The sequence below is a fragment of the Aptenodytes patagonicus genome, chromosome Z (genome assembly GCF_965638725.1).
Source record: "Aptenodytes patagonicus chromosome Z, bAptPat1.pri.cur, whole genome shotgun sequence".
NCBI lineage: Eukaryota > Metazoa > Chordata > Aves > Sphenisciformes > Spheniscidae > Aptenodytes > Aptenodytes patagonicus.
In genome coordinates, this window is record NC_134982.1 from 58,237,731 (window position 1) to 58,265,403 (window position 27,673).

The following is a 27,673-nucleotide window of genomic DNA, read 5'->3' on the forward strand; positions in this document are numbered from 1 at the left end:
CTCAGGCAGGCCCTTTGCAGGCAAGGGCCAAGGGCACATCGCTGGCTCCCTGGCGCATCCGCTTTCCTGCGCCTCCTTGTCCCAGGAATCTGCACCACTTCACCCCTGTCTTGCTGCATGCAAGCAGCAAAAGCGCACCTGCCTTTCCCTTTTGGGCAAGTGCCGTGTTTGCTTTAGTGTTAAAGCTCTATGAGTTAATCCTTTATTTTCTTAAGGATCCTGTGGAATTATGCTAGCTTAGGTATGAGCGAACTTAGCGCCAACAGAGAGCAGCAGCAGGCTCTTTTGTGCAAATAACGACAGAGAAATGCACTCATGACTGGGAGGCTTGTGTAAGGCTGGGCAAGTTGCAAGCTTTTTAACATCCCCTTTCAGTATGATTGTGTACTGTGGGCAAGGCCCAAAGAAGAGAAATGGAGTGAAACAAAGAAAAGATAGATTTAGACTGAATGTTAAGGAAAAGAAAACCTTCTGAGGCCTCACACACTTGGTTTATGGAGACGGTTTCCTAAGCAGCACAGTGGAATGCAATGCTCTGATCTTTAAACCACGAGAAAATGCCCAGCAGGGACCAATTTGGCCTGTTTGGGCTGTTAGATTAGCTAACCTCAGACTGAGACATCAGGTCGCTCTATTCTTGTCCATGAGGTACTGCCTGGCAATTCGTGCACATCAATGAAAACGTAGGCTCTATCTTTGCAGCGCTGAACAAGAGGGTGTTGGTACCTGGGCTTTCCCTGCTGAATAACCATTTTCCTATGGCCTTTTGATATATACGGTGCAGTGCGGCAGAGCTGGAAATACTGTCATACTAACCCTTGCTTCTCCGGCACTGAGCTTTCCGCGCATGTTGTTAGCTTCCTGTCCTGCACACCCTTCAGCCTGCAGGTGCAGGCAACCTGGTAGTTAACACTGCTTAGCTCTTACACAGTGCACTTCATTCATAGATTTCAAAGGGCTTCTCAAAGGAGAAGTACAGATGCTGCATCACTATTCTGCTGAGGTGTTACAGACTGCAGACAAATGGCGTTGCCTTGAGGTCCTTGGAGAGAACAGCTCTTGCTGAGACATTCATGTCTCTGTGGGAGCAAGTGCCCTTTACTTACACGAGGGGCTCCACTGCAGGGCAGTCTTCCTCACAGCAGAGCTGAATAGTAATAGCCTGCAACACTATCAGATTATGTTTTTGAGCAAAACTTCTCTGTAAATTGTATTTGACCCCATGCTTGCCCAGTAGATGATCCACTGTGAGCTAAGAACCCTTTGGAAAGAGTTGGTAATAGTTTCTGAGTGGGTCCAGAGCTGCAGCCTTGCAAGGGAAAGCACCTGGCTTAGCGGCTCTGCTCCCCAGAAACCACTGCTTGCAGGCCCTTTCCTTAGCAGTTCCCATAGCTGCAATGCCCAAAGCTACTTGTCAAGAAGCCAGGATGGCTGCAACTCCAGGCCCATGTTTGTCTCCACTAGCAAGAGGTCAGGGTAGTGTGCAGCCACAGCTGTCCTGGGGGCGCCAGGGGAGGAGGCTAGTATTTTAAAAGATACCTTGAGGACAGGGGAACTGGAGGTGGTAATACTTTCTTTCCTGACAAAATCTGGCCCTCTTTCTTTTGGAAAGTTTGGGGATGTTTTTGTTAACTAGTTCAAATTGCACAGTTGTCCTTTGATGGCCTGAGGGGTCTGATAACCAGTCAAACTCTCTTAGAAGAGTGTAATTATCATTATAGTTATGTCATTCCTATAACAATTTAAGGAAGAGGTATGTAGCTAAAGATAGCCAGGGGCAAATACTTACTTTCTTCAGCTAAGCAATGAGGATTTGGGATCTATGGTGTGACAAACTGAGAGTATTAGTTGACTTTGCATCAAAAAAAATTCAGCTGGCTGGCTTATAAAATGATATGTTGAGAGAAATGAAGCACTGTGTATTATTAGAAGTTCGCTGAGTAATTTTTTAGCTTTCTTTGGGTTTTGTCCTACTGGATGTGCTTTGAGGGACAAGGTGATTGCCACATGCAGTGATGTAGCAAAATGCCTGTGCATGATGGCTGCCTGTGAAATAAATGCCCCTTTCTTGAAGACATTTTTTTTTTCTACCTTAGGTCCCAAATTTCATTAATGCTACACTTCCGGCCCATGAACGCGTTACTGCCCAAGAGATAGACAGCTACTTCCGTCAGGAGCTCATCTACAAGCGAAATGAGCGAATGGGGAGGAGGGTGAAGGACCTGCTGGAAGAGTACCCAGACAAGAGTTTCTTCTTTGCATTTGGAGCTGGTATGTGATTGAGGTGCCCTTCAACCTGAACACATTCTTCCCACATCCGTTAGAAACTTTTTACAAATGCTTGCCTCGTTTTAAAGAAGGGTCAGTAATTTTACCATGGTGGTAAAAAAAATACAGAACACAGCTTTGTCCTGATAGTTGTATCCTAGTAAGAAAACTTTTTCAGTGTAGGAGAGTGTTTTTCTTCAGTTTGCAAAGAGCTCACGGTGTATGCATTGATTGCAATATTTATTAGTTACAGACTTATTAGTTAATGCATAGCCAAAAATACTGAACCAACTACAGTGCATACACAAAAGGAACAGATCTCAGATGTACGTGTTTATGCACTGGCCAACCAAGGCAGAAAAGTAGGAGAAATAGGGAGCTGAGATGAAAGGCAGCAATCAGAGGTTGCACCAGTGCTTGAATAAACCTTTCAAGAACACATCCAAAAGAATAACATGCCAAATCATGTCAATCTAAGGGGCTCAGTAAATGCAAGGGGAGAGGCAAGGCACGCTTTCACCTTTCTCTTCCTGCTGCAGCTCCTTACCTTTTTCACTGTGCTTCCACAAATACAAGGAAATTTTGTCTGCCACTGTTTTGGAGCAGAGGATTGGGACTAGATGGGGAAAACCTACTCCATTTTCTGCCTCTTGGTAGCCAGAAGGAATCTATAGGCACATCCAGCTCAGTGAGGTTAACACCCACACTTCAGACTAGGGCTGGGTGGAGGGTGTAAACAGGATTGGTTTGCCATGACTCCTGTAATTTGTTCTAGCTCCAGGGAAGGGAAGAAGTGAGGACTGGTGTTTGAAAAGACAAGTGCTAATTCCCAGAGAAGTATCGCATCCCCTCCACCATGAACCATATGGGCCTTGGGAAAGGGGGAGAACTGAAGCTGGTGTCAGGATCTGTGTGATGTTTTCCGGTATCAGTGGCTATTGCTTTAGTGAGGATGGAAGATTTAGACAAGGCAAGGGAAGTATTTACTTAAACACTCTGAAAGCATTGGTATTTGAAGTCTGTGAGAATCTCCTCACTTGCAGCAGGGAGTTGTGGTTACAAACTTAACATAACAAGGGTCCTGTGTGTGAGGGCAGGGAGGTAATGAAAGGTGGCTGATAATGTCTGTTCAGGCACGCGTGAAGATTGTAACGTGCTATCTTCCTGCAGAATCATTGTTCTGTGCACTGATACTTCACTGACTTCACTGTCCCTGTCACGAAGGACAGTGAAGCAGGTGCAGGTTATGCAGATTTTGGTCATGTCTGTCTGTAAGCTAAGACCAGAGCTTTGCTGTACTCCACTGCTGATGTTGTTCTCATCACACTTGTCCCTGCTGGACTGATGTTCCTGACCAGCGCATATGTCAGCCCTGAGTGCCAGTTGCATCCATTGCAGGTAGGTAGTCTTCTGTCAGGAGCTAATCACAGATGTTGGGGCTCCAGTAACTGGGTCACAACTGAGCGACGAGCAGCCCATGCAAATGGACAGATGTGGATGCAAGTGTCACTCTGAGTCTGCCCTGTCCCAGGAGCAGAATCCTTTGAGGGAAGAGAGCAAGAGCCTCTTACCCTCCTTGCACACACACGCTGCATTCCAGCAGCTGCATTGGACAAATCACATGTCTTTAAGATGCTTTTGTGACATTTGTCTCCCCTCCCATCAATTTCCTTCTCTTCCCACTCTTCTGCCCCAGACTGTCTTCATTGTCATTACTGTGCAGAGCTCTGCCCCAGAGCCCAGAAGCACTGCAGGAGCAGTCCTTCCCAATCTCTCTTGTCCTCAACCTTCATGACAGTCATAAAACCCTTCCCAGGCTTTCTGGATTCTTGCTTTCCTCCTTCCTCTTATTTTCCTTTTCCCAGTTGCCCCCTTCTTTGTCCCCTGATTGCCTCTTCCAGTAGAGCAGAGTAAGGATTCAACCAACACTGCTATACTGCAGCGCTGCCTGGGGCCTTGGGCCTATACGAACACCCTTGATGTGTGACTTATGTGCACATGGCTTGATCTCCAAGCACCAGGCATGCTCTTCTCATGCTTTTTCATCATACTTTTGAATCCAGACAGGTTCCCTGTCTTCTCTGGGGACTCTAGATCAACTTTGAAATTGTCTCTAATTACACTCTGGCTTTGATACCTGTCCGGTCTCTGTTCTCATCTGCTCTTCCAAATAGGTCTGCTCAGAGGACAGTGCTAGCCTCCCACTTTTAGCAGCACAATTCCTCATTATCCCCTTGTTTGACTGCATAGGGGTTTCTTTTTTTTGTTTGTTTGTTTCATATTAATTGTCTAAATGAGATAAGTAATATCACAGGATATAATGCAGAAAACAGATCCATTTCTGCACAGTTCTGAGGTTTTTTGAGTGCACATTACAAATATGAGTGCAGGCTTTTAGCTTTTATTGTTTTCCGGCAAGCTAATTTAGCCTTTTGCTTATCCAGATTGCTGTATGTGATAGATAATTATGTGCAAGATTTATTTTTATGCCAGCAAGCAGTGAAGGTGAACAAATGTTTTGTGTTCAGTTTTGAGCATTGCTTGAGTATTGTACTGTTGTTAATTACCGAAAAAGGGTTCCAGGAAAGTACCCGCACAAAGCAGGTTAGAATGAGCTGCAGCAGAAGGTAGAAGACGAGGAGAGAAAGAAAGGCTATAGGAATGGGACTAAATCATCACTGCATTGTGGTTTTCCTTCTTCTGGCCACCAGTGAAAAAAGTATGTCCCAGCAGTGGCTGATAAACTGCAGGACGAGGCTGTGTTAGAATGGTAGTAGGATATGGAAGGGTTTCCAGGTTAGAAGAGGGAGAAGACTTTTAGTTGTTTCTTTCCAGATTTTTTCACGCTGTGCTTTTTATTTTTAAAAGGGCTAGGCTTCTTGTAAGGAAAGTTCATTTTTTTCCATTAACCAAACACCATTAAAAAAACACTTTTATTATCAATTATATCCAAACAAGGTCATGGTCTGTGGGTGACTGCAGTATTACAAATACTCCCTCTTGTTATTTAAACTACTCTTTGTATTTTTATTTTAAATGGGGGAAAATCAGAAAAGATTGATGATTTATTTTATATTCCAAGTGGATTGATGTGGTTTAGAGATGTGTAATACATTGTGCAAAAAAAGCTCATATCTCTTTCCAGGTCTTAATACAGCTGTATGTCTATAGATGTTGATTTCCTACATGGAATGATGTGGTAATTTGGACTGTAATTTGATCATTAGACCTAGCGTATTTTACGCTTTTACTACATTTTAAGAGATCAGACAAACTCCCCCTATATTCTGTTGAAAATGTTTCACAGTCAGAGCTCGTTTCTGGAACTGTTTTTGTTTGGAAGTAATTTAAGCTTGCAAAAAGTGGACAGGAAAAAAATAACAGATTTTGCTGAAACTATCCAAAAAGCTTTGCTTCTGGCCACAGTGCAAACATGGAAAGTTTCAAGCCAAAATAAGTCTGTTTGAGGGAATTGGAGGAAAGTATGGGAAGAGAGAGATGGTAATGCCAACAGCATTCCACTAGGTTCAGTAAGGATTTTATCTTAATTGTGGACAGGCCTTTTTGTATGGCGACACTAAAGTTACAAGCCAGACCTACTTCCTGTTGCCAGTGGAAGAACTTGTGAAGCAAAGTCAGCTATAATCTTTCACAAGCAGCCTTCCTTCTATATGCATTTTAATTTCTCTGAACTGTAATTGGAGCATTCAGGATCTGAATGCTAAGCCAAAGTAAGTGATGGCCCATGGGATTCCATAAACAGCCAGCTAGATAACACTATAGGTTTCTGCTTTGTCTAAGAGGTGCACATTGACGTAGAGAGGGCTGCATTGTCCTACTGTGCTGTGGAAGGTTTTACCACTTGTACAGGTCTTCCAAGGGTGCTGCCTACTGGCTAAACCTTCACAGAATCACGGGATAGTTGAAGCTGATGGGCATTTCTGGAGATCATCTGGTCCACCCCCCTGCTCAGAGCAGGATCATATAGAGCAGTTTGCCTAGGACTGAATCTGGTCAGGTTCTGAGTATCTGCAAGGATGGAGACTCCAGAACCTCTCTGGGCAACCTATTCTAGTTTTTAACCACTCTCACAGTAAAGAAGTTTTTTGTTATGTTTAAGTGGGATTTCCTGTATATCAATTTGTGTTCATTGCCTCTTGTGAGGCAGATGTGCCCCTTTCATGGGGTACCACTGAGAAAAGTTCTGCTCCATCTATTTTGCAACCTCCTATCAGGTATTTATACATTGATTATACCTCCCTGAGCCTTCTCTTCTCCCGGCTGAACAGTCCCAGCTCTCTCAGCCTCTTCTCGTATAACAGATGCTCTAATTGTTCATCATCTTTGTGGCCCTTTGCTGGACTCTCTCCAGTATGTCCACATCTCTTTTGAACTGAAGAACCCAGAGCTAGACACTGGACCCAGATGTATGTCACCAGGACTGAGGAGCAGGGAAGGATCACCTCCCTCAATCTGCTGGCAACACTCCTCCTAACCCAGCCCAGGAGGCCATTGGCCTTCTTTGCCACAAGGGCATGTTGCTGGCTTAAGGTCAACTTGATGTCCACCAGGATGCTACATCCTTTTCTGCCAAGCTGCTCTTCAGCCAGTTGGTGCCCAGCCTATCCTGGTGCCTGGAGCTATTCCTGCCCAGGTGCAGGACTTGGTTTGCTGAACTTCATGAGCCAAGATTCCCTCATCATAAATCCATACTGACCAGTCCCAATCATCTGCTTATCCCTAACACATTTGGAAATGGCTTGTGGGATAATTTGCTCCATCACCTTCCCCAGGAATAGAGGTGTGACTGACCAGTTTGTAGTTCCCCAGATCCTTCTTCTTGCCCTTCTTGAAAATAGGAGTGATACTTACTTTATTCTGGTCCTCAGGGACCTTCCCCAATTGCCACACCTTTTAAAGATAATCGAGAGTGGCCTCGCAGTGATGTTGGCAAACTCCCACAGTTCCTGTGGATGTATCCGATCGGAACTTGTACGTGTCCAGTCTGTTTGAATGTTCCTTAACCTGATCCTTCTCCACCCAGGGTGAACCTTCTTTGCCCTGGACTTTCCCTGTATTCATAGGAACCTGAGATTCCTGAAGGTTGGTTTTACCAGTAAAGAAGGTGACAATGACACTGAGTACCTTGGCCTTTCCCATATTCTTTGTCACCACGTCTCCTGCCCCCTTCAGCACTAGGCTGACATTTATCTAGTCTACATTTTACTGATGAGGTATCAGTAGAAGCATTCCTTGTTTCCCTTGATGTTTCTCACCAGATTCAACTCTAGATGGCCTTTCCTTCTGCATGGTCACTTTTATTCCAGAATGAGCATGGCTTGTTTGCTTTAGCTTACTTATGGTTTCTGTTGAAGGGGGGAAAGAATAAGAGAGAGGAAAAACAAAAGCGTGGTTTGGGTTTTTTTATGCAGGAGGAAGTATACTTAGTGGCATGAGATCCTGACTTTATTATGACAGGCAAGGCCTCAGGTGAAGCCAGAGTTTCTAGGAGCCAAGTTTAAATTCCCTTCCCTGCCTCTTTGAACAGCTGAGAAACTCCAGAAGTGCCAGCTCATGAGTAAGAAGTATAGAGGGATCTAAGATGCCTTATATTCCTGTGGATGAAATGACTGACTTCACTGAGAGATGCTGGCTGATGTGACAACTTCAGAAGTCGGTTGTCTTAATCTTGTAAACACTGGCAAATTCCTTTTTCTCTCAGAGCTCTTTTTTCTTTGCTGCTCCTGAAAAAAGCATCATTCTGAGGCTTTAAAGTATAGTGGATGTTGGCAAGCCACCATTAACACTAAGAAAAGAAGGATGATGGTGAAAACTTCTTCAGCTACCATTTCTTCTAATTACTAAAGGAAATAATGAATGCGTTTATTTAACATTACTCAGACTGTATGGATTCAAACCTCCAGGGACTGGCTGTTTTTTTCCCAGTCTTTACCCCCCTGCTCACTGGAAGACCTCCCAGAAAGAAGAATTGCTATAAGCAGACTGATGAACGAATATCCGAATTAGCAATTCAGCTAAGAGCTCCAGACCTTAGTTGTCTTCCTCCCAGCAGCTGAGTCAACTGATAATAGCTAAACTAAAATTAACTCTCGGATGGTTGATGTGTGATCCAACAACACACAGAAGAAGGATTTGGACATCATTGTAGAAGCATAATTGACCCTGTCTGAGCTAAAGATGGGTGTGTAATCTGTCGTCTGGACAAGAAAAAGAGAGAACATGCTACCACCTACAGTTAGCCCAGAGTCTGCCATAGTCCACCAAATGGCTTCCTCCAACTTCTCTAGGCAGTTCTTGGGATGTGGGGGACTGGTCAGTTATATGTCAGCCTCAGGTGCCAAGTGCATTGGATCCACAGGCATGTCTGATGCCTTTTCTCTTGCCCCTTACATCATAAAAAGCAAAAAAAAAAAACCAACCAGATTTCCAGGGGAAACTGGAATTGTGCTGAGTCTCTGTCCTGAATGGTGTGTTAGGTGGTGGTGTTTCCATATAGGGCTTTTCGCTGGTACTTCTTGAAATTCGCTGTTCCATCTGGCATTTTTGGATGGGAAATTATGCAGGAGGAACAAGATTTTTTGTGTCTGGAAAACAAAAGATTGGAGAAAGGACCTGTCACCAGTGTTTGTAAAAATAATTAACAGTGCTAAGCCCAGGATGTCTCTATCCATCTTGTGTAGGTGTTTATACCTGTAAAACAAAACCAAACAAAAACCTGCCATGGGAATATGAAAATTGACCAGGTGAATGGGTTATCAATTTGCCCTTGAAATTCAGTGGGAATTCAGAACCCAGCATGGAAACTTTGAACCTGCCATCAGCACATTTGGGACTGGGGATGTGGATGTGCACAGGGAATGTAAATTTTTCTATGCCTTATATAAATGATTTGAAATGTGTAATGAGGAAGTTAATGAAAAATCCACAAGAAGCTGAATCTTGGCAGATCCTGAAAAGGACAAAAGGAGGGGGGGAGAAGATAATATAATCATAAAACAGATTAAATGAGTCTTGTGGGGCCACCTCACTTCTCCCTAGGCACAAAGGGCTTGCTGATTGCCTGCTTGCTTCTTCCGTCTCTGGAATGCGGCATCATTTTAGCCTCTTTGGGTGGGAGGAAAGGCTGAGTTCCTGAAGGTGTGCCTGTACCTCTGTAATCTGAGAATGCCAGATACAACCCAGCAGCTTTGAGACTTTTCCTTAGCAGCCTCTTTGAGTCTGCAGAATGCTAATGACAGGGTTTATTAGAACAACAACCCCCAAAGGGGATAGATAATGTTGTGTGGAGGCAGGACCCACATCCAAAGCCCCAGGGTTCACATGAAGGGCACTCCTCCTGACATCTCTGACACATGAAATGAGGAAAGCTTTGCATTTCTGCATTAGAGGCAGAAATCTCTGTTCCAACGTATTAGTGCAACTGTCAAAATCAGCCAGGTCAAACAGCTGTGTGCTGTTTCTGCTCAGGTACTGACAGTCTGCTCACCATCAGCTTCTTATCTGTGCTGGAGTTTAGCCCTTGCTACCTTTATTGGGCAGCTACAGTAGGAAAACTTCCCTCTTGTAATGTATGTTTTAAGCTAGCGGGATTTCAAGACCTTAATACCTTTTTTCTGGAAGGGAAGCAGTGGTGTGGAATGGGAGCAGGTCCAGTGGCAGAGGTGGCCGTGAGTACTGCAGCTCAGACATAGCACTGGTATTTCCTTCCCTTACTGGTAGCATAACACTGGCTGCTGGCATTGTAACCTATGTGAGGGTCTCCTTGCCTAATGGGCCTAGGGCTTCAACGGTGGAAAACTCTCAGTAAATGCCAGTGCAGATGGAGCCCCAGTGACTAACGCTGCCTGAACAGAAGCTGTTTCTTTTAACTCAGATTTTACAAAATAAGTGATAGGGGGTTGTAAACTTTTTCCTTATGTTAACTTTGCTATAAATTTGGCCTTATAATCAGTGGAAAACTTTTTTCTAGCTTCAATTTGTGTAGTTGCCAGGAGGTTTGACTTTGCCCAAAGGTAAAAATGGGAATCCCCGGGACCAAAAAATACTCCGGTCATACATTTAAGAGACTTAGTTTTTGACAGAACCTGGTAGATAAGAGTGTCATCTTGTCTTTCACAGAAAATATGCCTTCCTTTTGGCTCATGCAAATTGTAACTTCATATGATTCTTTTCCATGGTATTAGGCAATTTTTCCCATGTTGTGCAAGGCCTTCATCATCAACTATTTTGAGAAGGATTTCATGTTTACATGATTCCATTACAAATGTGGAAAATGAATCCTATTAATTCCATATAGGTGAGTTAATGAGCAAAGCATATCACTTTTAAAGAAATGGAAGGTTATTTTTTGCTTCCTCCTGGGTGAATGCAGGTTTGAGGCACTTCCTTTAAGTCTCTCCATGTCTAGTGAAAATGTTTTCTTGGGCATAGAGAATGCCACTGTTCCACAGTCCTACCCACCAGATTTTCCCCTTTGGTTTGAGAGTGGTGAAGTATGATCCACTAAGATTTTATACTAAAAAAGAGATTTGAAGGAAATCATGTTTTTTGAAGATAAACACTTGTCCTGGCCTCAGTGGAACAAAACCTCAAGTTCAATATTTATGGAGTAATATTTCATCTTACAGGTAATCACAGGAAGGAGTATGTTTGGAAGTCTGCAGTCTCAAAAAGATTGGAGGGCATGGGAGGGCTGCTTGAAGGGGACTTGACCTACATGTATGCAGAAGTATTGTAATGCAACATCCTTATACTCCTGCACTTAACGTGAATTCAGGGAATCTTTAAGTTGACTTACAATACCCCTAGAGCCGCCCCCATCCCCTTCAATTTTTGTCATTTCCTTCTCCCAGCAGCATTAAAGTTGTGAGAGTACCACGCTCTTGGTCGTTTGGTTTGTGTTCTGGTACCTGTGCTTTTCCTGACTTGGAAGTATTGTTAGAAGCAAGAAGATTTTACTAGATTTAGTGTTACATGTTTTCTGTTTGAGAAACTGTTTTAACTTAGGTAGCAAATCAGGAATCCCAGCTACTTTATCAATGACCCCTATTTTCCATATGTTGTTTGGATTTTTGGATTATCTAGTGTAACTGCACAGGACTTCCTCCCTCTGATTCTGGGAGAAGTGAAGTGTGAGCTCACCTCACGGTGCTCATGCTTGAAAGCAGTATCTTCCTCTTGAACAGTGTGTACAGAAAGCATGCATCTAAAGGAAACTAACCTGTAACTTAGGTGATCACATCACCTGCTTTCCTTCTTTTGCTTTGGATCGTATTAAATATTTTGTCTAGCTTTTTTTCCTCCATAATTTTACTAACTGGGTTAAAATGACTCCATGATCTGCATCCCCACATGTACTTAAAAAGTATAACCATGTGTATGCATGAGGCAAAGTCATGAAATTTGCCCCTGGATTTCTGAGCGTGAAGTACAGGTTTCTTCAAGGGTGCTCAGCTGGGAGTGTTTGCCACTGCTTGTGTTGTCAGCCCATATAGGAAGTCCCCTGCAGTTTTGCACAGGATCTTTTGCAAACAAAGTTTGGTAGTAACTTGGTTACACAAAGCCGAGGGCTTTCTCTGTGCTTGCTATGGTGTGACTGCCTCCAATAGAGCTTGCCAAGCTCTGCCAGTAAGACATGGTTAGGGTTATCTTTCTCCGCTCACTTAGTACTATATGGGAGCAGAGCGAGGTCATTTTGTGGTATGTGTGAAAAATGGACTTTGCCTGTCACTCACAGAGCATGAGCTGTCCCTTGTCCTTATGCCAAAAGGTTAAACTAAATAGAGATTTGGGGATAGGGAGGAGCATCCTTTTCTTTCCACAGGTTTGCTTCTGTTTCACTCATTTCAGCTCCTTTCAGGGAATAACAGAGCATGGAGTGGGATGAAGAAAATTCCTCTGTAAGGGTTCTTGCCTGTGGGGACACTGTGGGTGGGGGTATCACACAAGTATTTTCTGTTCTCCATTCTTAGTCATTGTGTCCTAAGAGCTGTGTCTTCCAGGAACTCATTTTAGCTTCATCAGGTATGTGATGTCAATAAGGATCACTTTGTCCACCTCATGGGCTGATGAACGCTAAAGTGATCTGGACCTGTCGGAGGAGTAGGATGTCTGTTTTGCAGTTTGGCTTCCATCCAATGAAATGATTTAAGACAGTACTCTGCATTCTCTAGGTCATTGGCTGGCTCTGCCACATGCTGAACTTTCAGCTCTTCACTGCAAATACCTGTGGGACTGACTTGGGCCATGCATGTCCCTGCTCTGCAGGCCATCAGAAATTCTCCTTTGCTTGTGTTTGCATCCTTTGAGGGAGCACTGGGAGTTTTGAACCCTTCTCCATGGGTTTATTGGCTCACAGACTGCTGTTGGAGGATACTTTGATTATGGAAAGGGTAGGAGAAGAACCCTGCCTTGGGAGGCATATGGAGAGGGATGAGCTGTCCTTTGTGCCTCACAGTTAAGTGATAATTTTTGCTGAAGTTTCTCTTTTTTTGTTTGTGGGTAGCATAGTCAGCAGCCTCATGTCATGCCTTTTTTACAGGCCAGTAACTAATCCAGTCACCTACAGATGTCCTGTTCACCCTTCTGGGGCATGTTATATGAATTTATGTATATAATTCTTGGAAGCAGTCTAAGAAGAATGAAAGCACATGATCATTGCCATGGGCATTTCCAGGAAGTTTCTAAAATAATTGCAAGATCTGTACCTCTAAAACACTCTTGAAAATATTTGTTTCAGTGACCATAGAGTCTCTGGCACCAGAAGCCCATCTGAGCACTCCCAGCCCACTCTGAGATAAACATCCTGCTTTATGATGTCCCCGGTGGCTAGAATCGTTTGTGCCATTTTGTGGTTGTACTGTTATGATCATGTGCTGTAGCTGTTCCCACCATTTCTTGGAGGTCAGCAGTCCAGATCAGGTTTCCTAACAAACATTTTTGTTTCTTTACATGTACGTCCAGTGATTCATTGTCTTGGGATATTTGTAGATGGTGAGGTCCTGGCATGTTTCTGGGGCAGATGGGAAGTGCAGTCTTTCTAGTAAGGAAAACACAGCAGACATAAAGAATTATGTGGGCTTGGAGGTTTCCTTTTACATGACTCTAAGAGAAGGTCAAGGAAATTTGTATATCAGCTTGGAATCATGAATTTTGTTGAAATTCAGAGAGGAACATCATTTTCTTCAGTCTTACAATCTTGCTTTATATGAAAAATAAAAATTCAGGAACAGAAGCAGAACTCCTGTTGTGCAGTATTTCATTGTTCATTTTGCTAGATGCAGAAAATTTTCAGCCTTGTGATGGCTCAAATTTGGGTTCAGGAGCCTCTGCTGAAACCCACAGTCCTAGCACAGTTAACTGTATGAAAACACCTCTGCGCGCACTGGCAGTAAAAGCTGCATGCAGGAGACATGGATTTCATGGCAATAGTAGTAGCCTGTGTTCTGCAAGATTGGGTATCACTACTGAGGAAGGTCAGGAGTGCTCAGTGCATGTCCGAGTGCATGGACTAGTCTGCAAGTGCACGTTAGTCAAACAGCATTGTTGTTTGAGCATATTGCCTGTTGCGGTCCCTGCATGCCATCTCCTTTCAGTACAGATTAAAGGCTGGGGTCTTATTTACTCTCCAGTAGAGTGCATGGCTGAGCTGGTGCACACAACAGCTCCTTAGTTTCTCTTTGAGCTTGAATACAGAAAAACAGAGATTCATGGCTCCCCACCCCCTGCCAGAGTAAATTGACCTCTCAGAGGCATCTCTTCACCTAGTGGTGTGAGGATAATGCAGGGCTGTGTACAGAAAGAAAAGAGCAGGCTTTCTGATGGGACAGGGCCTGGGGCTTTTCTTTTGGGGGGCATTCAAGTGTGTTAGGCTATAATAGAAAACAGGTGAAAGAGGCCTACTCCCTGTGACTTTGGGCTAAGTCTCCCTTGCAGCATAGCTGCTTGATCTTCAACCTTGGAGAGTGAATCTTTCTCATGTTTCTTACACTTGCTTTTGGTGATCAGGTCTCTCACACACCACCAAGCTCTTTCTGTGATGGTTCCCAGAAAAGAGGCAAAAGTGCTGACTGTAGAGAGGCTCCTGGTGGGGTCCTGTACCTCAAACCCTCACTCTTCTGTCTTTTTTTCATTTTGCATCTAGCTCAGGTTGAGCCTGTAGGTCCTCTGGGCCCCAGACCTGCTCTGTCTCATGGAGCACACATGGCCCAACTTTTGGATAGCAAATCTCCTAATCCTTTTATGTACCTAGCCTGAGTGGCTCCTGATTGATCACATCTTGTGAACAATCTAATACCACATGCCTGTTTGTATTTGTATACACCTGTTTTACACATATCTATTCATTTGGTCTGTTCTCTTTGGCACAATATTAGCACACCATTTTTCTTTCATATGCAGACGTAACTCATTACATCAGCAACAATGAGCAAAGGCTCCCTGTGAAGGCCTGTACATGTGACTGTGATATAAAAGATATTCTTATCACTCCATCAAATTAAAAAGAAGATTAAGGCCCAGCTTCAGGAAATCACTCGAGCAGGTTGACTGATTGAAATGGAATTCATCCATGTGCTACAGTAATTTCCTACATACCAGTCTAAATCACTGCTCTGAGCAAGGGTAACTGAAGATCGACAGGGGGTAGTGCGTTTGATGTGTGTGATGTGAGCCACTATTCAGTAGCTCACTCTTGAAATGCGTGAGACTGTAAGCTCTTAAACTGGCACAAGGAAAATTACTTTAACACTATAGATTGCCCTATAGGTTGCTTGTCTTTATGTCTTGTCCCTTTCCTCCTGAAGGACTTGGATTAGGAAAATATGAGTTCAGAGCCTTGGCACTGCTTTTCACTGCTGAGGATAGGACTCGGCCCATCCAACATTGCCCGCAGGAGATGAATACCTAGTCTGAACTTGCTATATACACTGCCCCTATCCTCATCAATAGAGAGGTGCTTCTCTAAAAGTCTGAGTTGTCCTACCTCACTCTAACTTAGAAGGGGTGGATCACCCTTTAGAAGTGCCCCTTTCTCGGCTCTCTGGAGGCAGGGGAGGAGTGAATCCCCTCTCTCCTTCCATTACTTCTCTCCTCTGTCTTAAAGATGAGAGATAGCAACTACGTCTGTCACCTTATATACCTAATGTTGGCCTTCCAGTGGCTGATTTTACTCAATTACAATGTTTAATTACAGTCATTCCTGTTCCCTGCTGTATCTGGTCTTTTCACTGACGTGAGGAAATTCTCAGTTAACTGCACCTGGGGCTGAACCATTGGCAAGCAACAGATACCAACAGTATTAGGTTAGGTCCACATAATGGTCAAGATTTACTCTTTCTGAAGGCAAAAGTTAGGCCGAGGAGCTGGGGGAAAATCCAGCTACTAGGTGAGAATATATGGTACCCAACGGTGTGCGTTGCAGTGTTTGGTTAAAAAGTTTCGTTTGAGCTAGATCTGTTTGTGTTCTTAGGCTCTCGGGGAAGCTTCATCTTGATAAATGTCTATGCTCAAATGATACCATCCAACTGTCATGCCTTAAGCTGGTTGTTCATGAGCCCTTTGCTGTTGTGGCATAAGAAACTGGAATTTTGTGCTCCAATTCATTGAATCCATTTTGGAGTAAAAAATCATAAATCCCGTAAAAAATGAGATTAACAGTCCCCTGTTAATCTCGTCACTGTTGGACTTTCCTTTCTATATTGTTGCTTTTCCTGGCTACTAGAATTATTCTGGTGGTTTTATTCCCATGTATTTATGAAGAATATTAGCAGAAAACAGTTTTTCTGAAGTTATTTATCAGTTTTAGCACTGCTTACATCTACAGAGGCAAAGGAGCGCTCTAATAAGTCATTTGCTCAAGCCTAATTTTAATTAATGTAGGCTGTTAAATGAACAAATGTTTTCACAAAAGCTAGATCTATGAGGGACTGTGCAAGGCCTCTGTTGCCCACCTGGTTCTCAGCAGCCTTGTCTGATGAGGTGTTAGAGTGATGGTGGAAGTCAGTCAGCGTGCAGAGCATACAGTCCTTCAGGAATAACTCCTGCACCCTTTGAGTAGTCATTTATTCACTATGATGCCAAATTATGAGCTGACCAACCATCACATCTGTCTCAAAATGGAGTGGAGACATAAATCACAGAATTAGGGCAGAGCTAGCTAAGTCCTTCCGAAACTTTCGTCAACATGACTGAAGTGGAGTTTCTGTCCCCGGTGGCTTATACTGAAGGAATGAAAGGGGTTGATCTAAGTCATTGGCTTTCAGAGCTATTTTCTCTTCTCTGCAGTTGAATGAATGATTCTTAATCATTTAAAAATTGATAATGATGTTGACCAACATCTCAGATAGTGCCTTTATGATGCCAGAGGATGTTAAAATGATGCACACACTGCAGCCAGATTCTGATCTGGTTTGCACCACCACCAGTTGTAGACTCAGTGCTGCTCCTGAACAGGTGTCTCCCAGCTTCATCTTTTATTGTCCCAAGAAATCCAGAGTGGCTTGATAATGCAACAACATGTGGGACCAGAGTCGTTTCAATCACATCTGCATTTTAGAAAGGCAGAATGTGGTAATTGAAGTGACCTTGGGAAAGTTCAGCAATCATTTGTTAGAGATCCTGTGTTTCTGGTGCATGCTGGTGTGGAGTGATAAAGCACTGCCTGCCCTGAGTGTGGCACGCCTCCTGTGATGAGGAAGGACTTTGTTGTTCTTCTCTCTCTTTCCCTGTGCTCCTTGAGTTCTGATGTCATTTTTCTCTTAACTGCAGGTCACTTCATGGGCAACAACACAGTGATTGATGTTTTGAGGAGAGAAGGGTACGAGGTAGAACACACTCCAGCTGGACAAACCATCAACAAGTAATGCATGCTTTTATCTAGCTGAGCAGCCATTGGGAGGGTGGGTTTGTAAACAATCATGAAGAAGTAGTGGCAGATGGAACTATACCTAACAGTGAGCTGGGCTCCTTCTCTCCTTCCCAGCAGTTTGCTTTTCTCTTCCATGAGCCAGTCTGGAAACAAGATTTTATTTGGTTTGGGTTTGGTTTTTTTGGTGTTTCATTTGGGGGATTTTTTAGTTGTTTGGTTTTTGTTTTGGTTTGGGTTTTTTAAATAAAATAAAAATATTTTCTGCCCTGTAAGTTTTTAACTCCTAAACTAACAGCCATAGAGTATGCATGCTTGGTTCATCGGATCTGGATGCTGTCTCATACCACGTAGGCTTCCAGGCTCCTCCTTCCTCCCTCTTAAGTGTTTGACTGCCCTGCCTTTTAATACTCTCCTTCTCTTACACTGCTCTTTTTGATTCTTTCTGATTACTCTCTCTCAGCCTGGAATCTGACTGCCCACAGTCCACCCAGCCTCTTTGTAAGCTGTGCCCATGACTGATTGCTCTCATGTCCCCTGCTCTCTTCTGCATTTTTAAGCTAAGGTACTCGCTGTTTTGGTTCATCTTGCAGCTGTCCTTCAGGATATACCCTTACTGCCTCTTTTTATCTCTCACTGGGTGCCTTTATCCATCTCCATGGTTTCAGTAACTACAGAATGCCAAATAATCTCCTCCTCCACACTCTGCCGAGAATTGCATGTGCTCTTGACTCACCTCTTCCTGGACTTCTTTCCATCAGCTTAGGCTCTGCAATCCTTGTCTCCCCCTTCTCCAGACTCACGTCAAACATGTGCTCTTGTGTCTCTCAGATATCCCCACTCTTGTAGTCACTGCTAAAAGACCACAGTGGAAAAAAGGTTTGATCCCAATTATGGTACCGTTTCCCTTTTATCCTCCATGCCAGGCATGCTTTCCCTCACTGCTTACATCTCTCTTGCTCCTCCCCACATTTCTGATATGGGGCTCTCAGGCAGGACAGTCACCTTTTGTGCAGGGGCACAGTGCAGGGTCTTGGTCTGTGCCAGGGGCTCCAAAGATGTGGTGCAAAATAATAACATGTTTTTCTCATACTCTGGTTGCTTTACCTTTCTCTTTGCACCACTTTTGCTGCCTTTTTCAGAGCATGAGATTCAAACTCTGGCAGGTCATAGTTTTGCTATGATTCTTGACATGGACATACATCATTAACTCTACTTGCACTGAAACAAACTGAGCCAAGACTCATCCCCATGAGTACACAAATGCAACCACTAACCCTGTTGCCACCAATGGGTAGGTAGTCTGACATGAAGAAGCCCCCTGTGCTTAAGCACAAGACTGTAACGCTTAAGTCATGCTAGGCAAGCCAGTGTATCAGTGTTTACGGTGATAATCAAAAACCTGCCAGCACTGATATTTTTGTGTTGATTTTTTTTTCTCCCCCAGAACATTCTTAGCTTAGGTATTCCTAAAAATAGCCTTAGCAGCTTCTTAAAGCTTCAAGAAAGAGATCTGAATATGTACTTGAGAACAAACAAAATCTGATACTGCTCTGTAAAGGTGTAGCTATAAGGAAATCAAGGGCAGACAACTGTGGAAAGGAGGGCTAGATCTTCACCCATCAGGAAGGTAGGTATCAATGATACTCAGGGTAGCTGGGCACCCAGTTCTCTGACCACATCATGGGAGTTCATTGTCCAGCCAGTGACTCTTGTGCCTTTGAAAGCCCTCAGTTTGGCATTGGTTGCATCTCAAATCTTTCATTAGGACTACTGGACAGAACATCTTTCCTGGAGTCTTGATTTTAAAGCTGAGTGAAGAAGCTAAAGAAGAAAACTTTAGCGTTTTCTTTGAGAAAAGGTGTTCACATTTCTGGATGACTTGGAAACAGATTTAAGAACATGAAATGAATTTCAAGAAAAATGTGAGTTCTGAAGGAGAATAGCATTTGCAGTGAGGGAAAGACCTGTGGCAAGAGTATGTCAGAGTCCTGGGGAAAAGATGATGGAGGGTTTCACTTGATTGCTAGCATGGGCTTGTTCTAGGAGCAAATACCAGGGCAGTCTGTGTCAATAAACCCAGTCCAGCCCAGGTAAATGTGGAACAATATCCACCTACTGTCCTAGATAGCACTGCTGCACACAGTCCAGTCAGTACCTGTGGACAAAATTGAGAGAGGAAAATACTGGCAAAGGGTTGAACTGAGACAAAGCATTCAAATGGCTGTTCGACTGTTGGATACAGTAGGGGATATTAGCTGAGCAGTCCTAAAACAAGAGGATGAGGAAGTCTGCAATTGTCCCTTCCCTGCAACATGACACTGTGCAGTAGCAGCACTGTCTGCTGCTTCCTGTGCTCTGGCTAAACAGAAAGTCCTTTCTGAGGTATCTTGTAGGTATCTGTGTGTAGGAACACAGGAAGATGGGGGATCATTATGCAAGTTTTCCTGTAACAGGCAAACTGCTGGGTGCAGTCGCACAACTTCAGCTGAAGACAGGGCTGCCTGAAGTGTCCTGCCCATCTGCAGGGGGAAGGGGATCAATGCCTGTAGCGGAGTGTGGAGGCAGGAGGGTGTCACAGGAGAAGAGTCAGAGATCACTCAGACAGTTCTGATCTAGTATTTAGTTTATTGAGTTCTAATCAGTAAATTTAGATATGTGAAATATTTAATAAGTACAGATGGATTGGCGGTCAATACTCTATTTACTACACTTAAAGTTAGTATGAGATACCAAGATTATCGCTTAAGCTTACTATACGTATCTTAAATGTTACATGCATGCAAATATGTCACTTACCAACCCATCAATATCTGGTGTCAGGTAAGGGACCTCTCAGCCTTGAGGGATAACCTTGAGAGGTGTCCCTACTCAAGAGGAGATCACCGCCATGCAGCCAGCTGCTATGGAGGGAGAGCTCAATGGGCCCTGATGGCTGCAGATATTTATAGCATAAAATGGTTGATTTGTAGTCAGATTGTCTGCTGTGTTAATGCAGTTTTGGCTGCTTATTAGCCCAGTCTCCAGCCAAACCAGGTTTTTTGGGGTTTGGTGCCGAGTTCTCACTGATAGCCTCACACAATAGAATTAACTTCAGTTGGTCCTACTTCCTGAGCATCTGCCTGGACTAAAGTTCAGTTAGTTCAAACAGGAGGAGTGCATCCATCACAGAGGGCTCCTTCTTTGTGGTGTCGCCAAAGCAAGGAAGGCAAAAGAGGTGCTCCAACCATGCAGCAGCATAAAGGACAGTTTATAAATAGTGCCACAAGTTCAGTCAAGGTCCTACTGTCTTATTTTGGGCTTTAACTGTTGTTCCTGATTTTAGAATGCATATATATATTGTAAAATATTCATCACATAATCACAGCCGTAATTAAGGTGCTTCCTGACTCCTCCCTTAGTGGCTGTGCTGGGAGAGGGAACTGGCCTTCGGGAAGAAGGATGTGCTTTTGCATCTGTGTGCCTTTCCCTGTGGTTGCTCAGTCAGTCCCTGGAAGAATTACCTGCAGGAAGTGTTGCAAAGGAGGTTATGTATATGAGTGTTAATAGTGTTCTGAGGCAGCAGGTTTTAGAACAAATGGCTGGCCATGCAGGATAGAGGTCATCCTGGCTGTGCCTGTAGCATTGGAGACAACTGGGGGGTCACTCTGTAAGGCAGACTTAAAGAGTAGGTGATGTGAAGATGTTGTGGAGGAGAGCCAAAGGGTCGTGACACTTCAGAGTTGATAAAGTGAGTGTGACAATCACAAGGATTTTGAAAGAGATCGATAGCCCGAGACCCATTCTGCGCCAGTCTCTTTCACATAAAGTTCACCACATGATCAGTCTGTGATTTCCCTTGTAGCTAGTAAGATCAGATTCTCTTCATTTTCTATCTACTCTCTCCCTCATGTTCCAGTCCACAACTTCATTTCTCCTTCTCCAGGATGGACCCTCTTTATTCTCCATCAAAGAGATGTGTCCACAGTGATGGGCTAGCTTGAAAACTGCAGCCACACTGAAACGTCTCCTTCTGGACCTCCTTTCGACACCATTGCAAGGCAGAAAGGAAACACACTATAGTTCTGGGAAGGTGCTTCCAGTTGCTGCAGACTAGATGGCCCAAAGGATTGCTTAATGGTATATTGAGCTGTTCCCTTCAAAGATGATGATTTGCAAGATGCGTTTCTGCAGCCATGACCACACTCACTACTGCGTGACTAGCTCATTACTTATCGTCTCCACCAGAGAGAGTTGTTGATCTAGGACTGGCTCCTTCAGCTAGTGTGCCTTAGTCATCCTGTCCCTGCCTCTTCCCCTGCACCCCAAGTTAGTTGGCTCTGGGCTGGAATTGCCCTAAAGGAATAATCTAGTCTGTGTTTTGCAGTACGTCAGACTAGAGGAGTGTGGTTTGACCTCCTCTAACTTCGAGGGTGATTCCTTTTTTTCCTCTTTCCAGATACACAAAGTTATTCCCAAGAGTTATTCCACCCTGAGCCAGACTCCATTCTTTCCTCAGTTCCAGATTACCTCTTTTCCAAAGCTTTTTTTTATTAAAGAGAACTATTTTGATCAGAATATTGACTTAAGGAAGAGGGGGCAGGAATACAAGGCAGAGAAATAAGCACCCAGCCAATATGTCAGGGAGAAACACCTGTTTTATATGTGCCTTGATGGTATCTGTACGAGGATTCTGCCTCAAAGCCGTTTCAAATATTATCTTTGTTCCCTCCTTCTTCCAGCAGAAAACACCCCAAAACCTTGTTAGCCTTTTCATCGTCATCACCGGCACACAGCCCCTATGTTGTGTCCCAGGAGCTCCCACTGCCATTGCATCCCTGGAAGGAGGAGGAGGAGGAGGAAGAGCTCCTGCCTCACCTGCTGCTCCCTGATGGCATCGACATGCTGGAGAAGGTAGACAGGAAGTACAAAAAGAAGAAGAAGAAGAAGCAGAAGAAGCAAAGACTGCGACAGTTTAACGACCTGTGGGTTCGCCTTGAAGAAAGGTAGGTAACTGCTGGGGAGGGAGGAGGGTTTGTCATGCAAACTGGTCTTTAACTTAGACTGATTAATCCAGTACACCAAACTTCTGCAGGGGCTAGATACATGCTGAGGGCAGGATCTGACCTCCTCTCTCACTGTGATTCTTGCTGAAACATTTACTCAAGGTTGCTTGTGCTTTTAGTGACAAAATAGCTTCTTCCACGTGGTTAGGTTTGTGGAAAATTAGGCGTAATGCAAGTGGAAGCCTTGTCTAGACCATTTTGCATTTGAGCTTGAGGGATTGTGAGCATATGGTAGTCCTCTTTATCACAGAAGGCTGGGTCCAGTGGTAGATGGTACAGATGCTGCTGCATATGTCGAAACTGTCATATCCGGCATATGTGTTCCTTGCATTTGGACAATTATTTATGCAGTATTTCCAGTCTCTGTATTCTTCCAGTCTTAAAAAGCATGTGAGCCCCATGGTATTACTGGAGATTTGGAAAGGGGGATGACAACCTAATGGATGATGGAGTTAATACAAAAAATGGAGTGTGTTGTGGGGCGAAGGTTCACACATACCCCCTAGTTTTCACCCAGAAGAGCTTACTCACCTACAAGAACTGCAGCAGCCTGCAAAGAAAGCCAACTTCCCTCACTAGCTGTACTAAGGCCTGTGGCTGAATGTGTACCTTAATGTTTCCCTCCTGTCAGATAACACACAGACCTGAGTCTGCTCTCTTTTGTACTTTGTGTCTCTGTTTGTATCTCTGCCATACTCAGGTTGAAAGCATTTTATTTTTGTGGTACTGTAAATAACCAGACAGGTCAGGATGATGGAGAAAGGCCAGCAGTTCTTGAAATGAAGCCTCTCCATTCTTTTTTTTTCCTCTGAAGAATACTTCCTCCTGCTCCCCAAGGTACTGAGTATATCAGGGTTCTCCTATGCTTTTCCTATCACACCGCTGGGTCTCAGCTGTACCACTGCTTTGAGTAATACATTGCTCAGGCTGGCTGCAAGTGGGTGCAGCAGCTGTTGTTCTGTCCCAAGCATTCAACCATTGTCAGACTTGCTAGACCAGACTCCTTTTCCTCTTTTCTAGAGTAGTTTTGTGCTCTCTCTCTGCTCCTCCTTCCAACCTAAGTGTGAGTAGTTTGGAGAGAAGGGGAGACAAATGCACATGGAGGTTTGCATGCCCACTGACAGACCTACACACAGTCCAAGATTCACCAGTACAACAAATCCTTATATTGATCACATTTGATTCTGTATTTTAGTGTATCATTTACTTTCTATTAATGTAGTTGATACCAGCTGTTTGTGAATGGGTTTTTGGAGCTTCTGTTGACAGTCTGTTTAGTTGAAATGCTAAGGAATGATTTGGATCATTCATTGGAACGATCTCAAGCTCCCACCCTGCCTGCACACTGACATGTTCAGTTTTTCACACACAGTTGTTCCCGTGAAGCTCAGGGGAGTCAGTGCGTGCCCTGATGTGAGATACACATGCACTTGCAGCATCAGTGCCTTCAGAAGAAGAGGGAAGATGGGAGGATGTGCTACTGTGACTAAATTGGAGGTACATTAGGGCAACATACTGGATTGCAAGTACTGCAAGGCAATAGTGAGGTAAAAGCAAAGCTAATAATGACAGCTTAGGAAACTACTGCATAAATACAGGAGCAGCAAATGCCTCCTTTCCTTTTCTTCTTTTGTAATGTCTCCTTTCTTCCCCTACTAATTAAGTCATCCTTTGTGCTAGAAACTTACCGAGGTGCCAGGTGACAAATTCTTTTTATGAGTGAGTCCTTAGTAGCAGAGAGCTTGAACGTCTGGAGATGGAGCTGTTGCATGATGGTACTGGGAAAGACAAGTGATGCTTATTGCTGCCTGGGAGATTGTTGCGCCCTTACTGCAGAGGGAAGCCGAGAGTGTCAGAGGCAGCTGTCATTCACGCACAGCCCCCACACGTGCCCTGGGTTTAGTCTTTGTAAAGCAGGGGGAATCTTCTCTGCCCCGACAGCCAGGTGTGCAAGCAGTCCGTGCCGCTGCGGGCTGCCGGGGCAGGCGTGGGCTGAGCTGACAGCCCCACCTTGTGGCGCAGCCGCGATGTGTCCCACGGAAATCCTGCCCCTCTGGCTTCAAGCTCACACATGTGCAGGGCACGTCTCACTGGGAGTCTCAGCCCTTGCTATAAGCATTCCCCGGGGTGCGCAGGCACAGGTAAAGCTGTCAGGTTTCTTATGCGTGGGCCGTTCATAGCTTTCCTCCTGTGGGCCTGGAAATGTGAAAGGCGCAGCTCAAGTGATTTAATAGTGTCTTGTAGTGGGTTTGGCAGAATTGCTTTGGTTCATGCTCCTGTATGCATCAGCTGTCAGCTGTATTTCTTTGATGTGCTGCCAGCTGGCTTCTCTCCAATTACCATTCAAACCTTCTGTGGGGGCCTTTGGGTATGGAAGGGTAAGTGTTTTTAAAAAAGATACTAATTGCCTTCAATTTCCCAAAGCATTTTTGCTTAATGCAGCTGGCCAAAATAAGGCGAGAATGGTGCACAGCCGCTGGGGAGTGGGTGCAGGAGAAATTACTCTGCTTTTGTATTTGGCAGGTAGACTTTTAATTTTGTCTGAATTTGTTTTCTGGTTCCACACAGCACCATGAGCCCTGTGGTGTATGTCAGCCTTACAGTTGTGGGGTAAAACATGGCTTTCAATCCATTTCTGAAGAGAACACCACCTGTGTAGTATCTGACCCCTCTGATTCTTGACCTGCTGTGCTGTAGGAGCTCCCCCAATTCAGGACAGTTGGTGTTAGCAGCCTGGAGCATACAAATTTCTCTCCTCCATCACATATTGCCATAACGGGCGTTCAGCATCATGTAGGATCTGACTCAGTTCTTGTTCATCACCATCTCAGAGTCCTCACTGCCACTGGGAGATGCTCTGGGATGTGGTGATCTTTTCCCAGTGACTCTAGGATGTGTTTTTGGAAGTGGCTCTTCCTATCCTTAAAGCACGTCATGTAAGCCCTTTGTAATTCCTGACCTGTGGAAGGGAACATGCAGTATAGGAACGAGTTTGGTCCACACTAAGATGCATGTACAGAAGCATGGCTGGGGAAGATGGATTCAGCCGAAAGCAGGTGCCTCACTCCTGCTGTGCTCAGCAAGTGTTGCTGCAGTGACACTCCTCTGCAACAAAGCTTCTTTTGTTCTTCTTGTGTATTTTCTGCTTAGCTGAAAGGCTGTCTGGAGGGCGCTAGGAATACGGTTGTCTTACCCACCTGACTGACTGCGTGGGAGCAATGGGCAGGCTGGCTGGATAGACCTGAGTACAGGACAGGTGTTTCAGTGCTGTCTCCATCCTCCTCAATCTTTTCCCTGTTCCCCCTCAAGACTGCTTCACAGTTCAGCTGGGCAGTGCCCTCACCCACATGGGGTGGCGTGGGAGCTGCCCACACCTGTGAGGAAGGGATGAGGCAGTGCTCTGCCATTAGGAGACACAGTCCTTTGGTGAGCATGGAACCAGTACGAGAGACCATTCCCAGGAGCCCAGAAGACTGACAGTGGGGCACAGAGGCTGACCACCTCCTGCTTTGTGGGCATCAGGCAGTTCTGGGCAGGGTCTGGACTGACGTTCTTCTCTTGCCTTGCAGTGCTACTGACCCTCCTCCCCGGATCCGCATCATTAACGGCTACATCACGGTCGAACCCCAGCCCCGGGGCCACGGACAGTCTAGTCACGCTCATGCAGATACCAGCAGTGCTCACCAGCTTTCCCATTCTCTCTTCCTCTCGCTGCTGACTTGGACTTTGCATATGATAAGGCTGCATTGAAACACAGGGGGAGCCAAACTGCAGGGCTCTCACCTTAAAAAGCAAAAAAGAAATTTATGGGAAAAAAAAACAAAAAAAGAAGACTGAATGGGACACCTGTTCTCTGGGGTGTTCTTAAACTGCCTCCTTTTCCTGAATCTGGATCATTAACACTATTAACTGGTTTGACCTGCCCAATACAGGAGAAGATATTTTAATGAAAGTGTTATTTATCCTTCTCTTGCAGAAGAATGATTACATGTTATCCCATAATGCTTTGGGGAAATTATAATGTCGCTATAACATAGCTGTTGTTTAGCTGTATGAGCCCAACTAAATTACATTTTTTTCACCTTCAGTGCCTTGTAAGAAGATTTACACACCACTAACTTGTTTATTAGAACAGAATATTCTGGTCATATGAGCACAACTGGGAAAGAGAGGTTGATATTTTATGTCTCTACTGGTAATGCTTTTAACTCTTGCTTGTTAGGGCTCCAGATTACATATAAAGGTTCATGACAACACCTTCTACAATAGAATAAAACAGTAAAGACTTGTGAACAGAATGTTTCTGCCGTCTGTTTGGTGCTGTTGTAAGATGGGTACACCTGAATGGCCAGACAAGTCTCTTAAGCACAAACTAATGTACATTTAAGAAAAAAAAAATTGCCTGGGGAGCTTCACAGTCATACTGTTGGATGCTTCCAAAATGAGAAATTCTCAAGAGGTGATTTGAGAAGCCCAGATGCAGGTTTTTTCTCTATTTCTACATCATGAATATATTGTTATTTTATAGCTGGATTCACTTTTGGGGAGAAAGGGCTTTCTTTTCCTTTTCTGCACAGTTAGACTTCCTTCTAGGAAATCCTTGCAAGTTTTCTACCAATTTCAATGGAAATTCTCAGACTTTCCCAATTGTTTTAAGTCCTTCACTGTCTACTTAAAATGGACGTGCTGTTGACTGTTGGATGTAGGAAGCTTGGAAGTGGTGATGCATGGTTTTCTGTGTTTGTACAGGGCATCCTCTTGTGATCACACTGACTCATTTTGTGAGCAACATATCCCTTCCTCCTCTTAGGAAGGTTTCATTGCCTGGGAAGGTCTCATAAGATTCATCCATTGGAGGGCTTGCAGCCAATGTGCTGAGCTGGTACCTTTGAAACTGTCACCTGCCCCAGTAAGACAACAAACCCTCAGGTTTCCCTTCCTATGCATGTACATGGGCTTCACTACTTTTTTCATTGTCTATAAAAAGTACCTCTTTTTCCTATCCTACTGCACATTGGAGGAGGAGGAGCAAACGGTTCCAGCTTTCCTAACAGGCTTTTCATCTCTTGATCTCAAATTTCAGTTCCCCTTCAGAAGGACTGAACCTGAACAAAGCCTCAGTTTGCTGAGGAAAACAGAGAAAGGAGAGGCTAACCATCGCAGTTTGCAGCAGCACTGTGGGGAACGAAATATATCTGGGCTGGGGTAGAAGACGGCACCATCTCATTGTATATTCCTTCTTACAGGGAATATTACAAGACCTCAGGGTCCTAAATGCGTTCTGGCTTCCTTGGCTTTACAAAGCAGCCAGGCTGGTGATGTGCTCTCCTGCCTCTCTCTCTGGTTGATCTTTCACTGGTGTAAACTGTCATAGACTTGGTGGGTCTGGAGCTATTTTCCTTGGCCTGAATATGACCTAAGAGGAGCAGATCAGATGGGGGATAGTTTAGTTACAAAGATGCACTGCAGGCCTGAC

The 27,673-nt window shown here is 44.3% G+C and overlaps 1 protein-coding gene across 2 annotated transcripts in view; it reads left to right on the forward strand.

The window, feature by feature from the left end:
* Positions 1–26,489, forward strand: part of TRABD2A (TraB domain containing 2A) — an 81,681-nt gene extending 55,192 nt beyond the window's left edge. The window contains exons 4-7 of one of the 2 annotated variants that reach the window (XM_076362342.1): positions 2,097–2,271; positions 17,056–17,146; positions 21,874–22,137; positions 25,767–26,489. In XM_076362342.1, the coding sequence (XP_076218457.1) occupies positions 2,097–2,271; positions 17,056–17,146; positions 21,874–22,137; positions 25,767–25,947 (711 nt within the window). In that variant the 3' untranslated portion in view covers positions 25,948–26,489. The remainder of the gene's footprint in view (positions 1–2,096; positions 2,272–17,055; positions 17,147–21,873; positions 22,138–25,766) is intronic. The other variant, XM_076362341.1, reaches the window with a different exon arrangement.
* Positions 26,490–27,673: the final 1,184 nt, after the last annotated feature.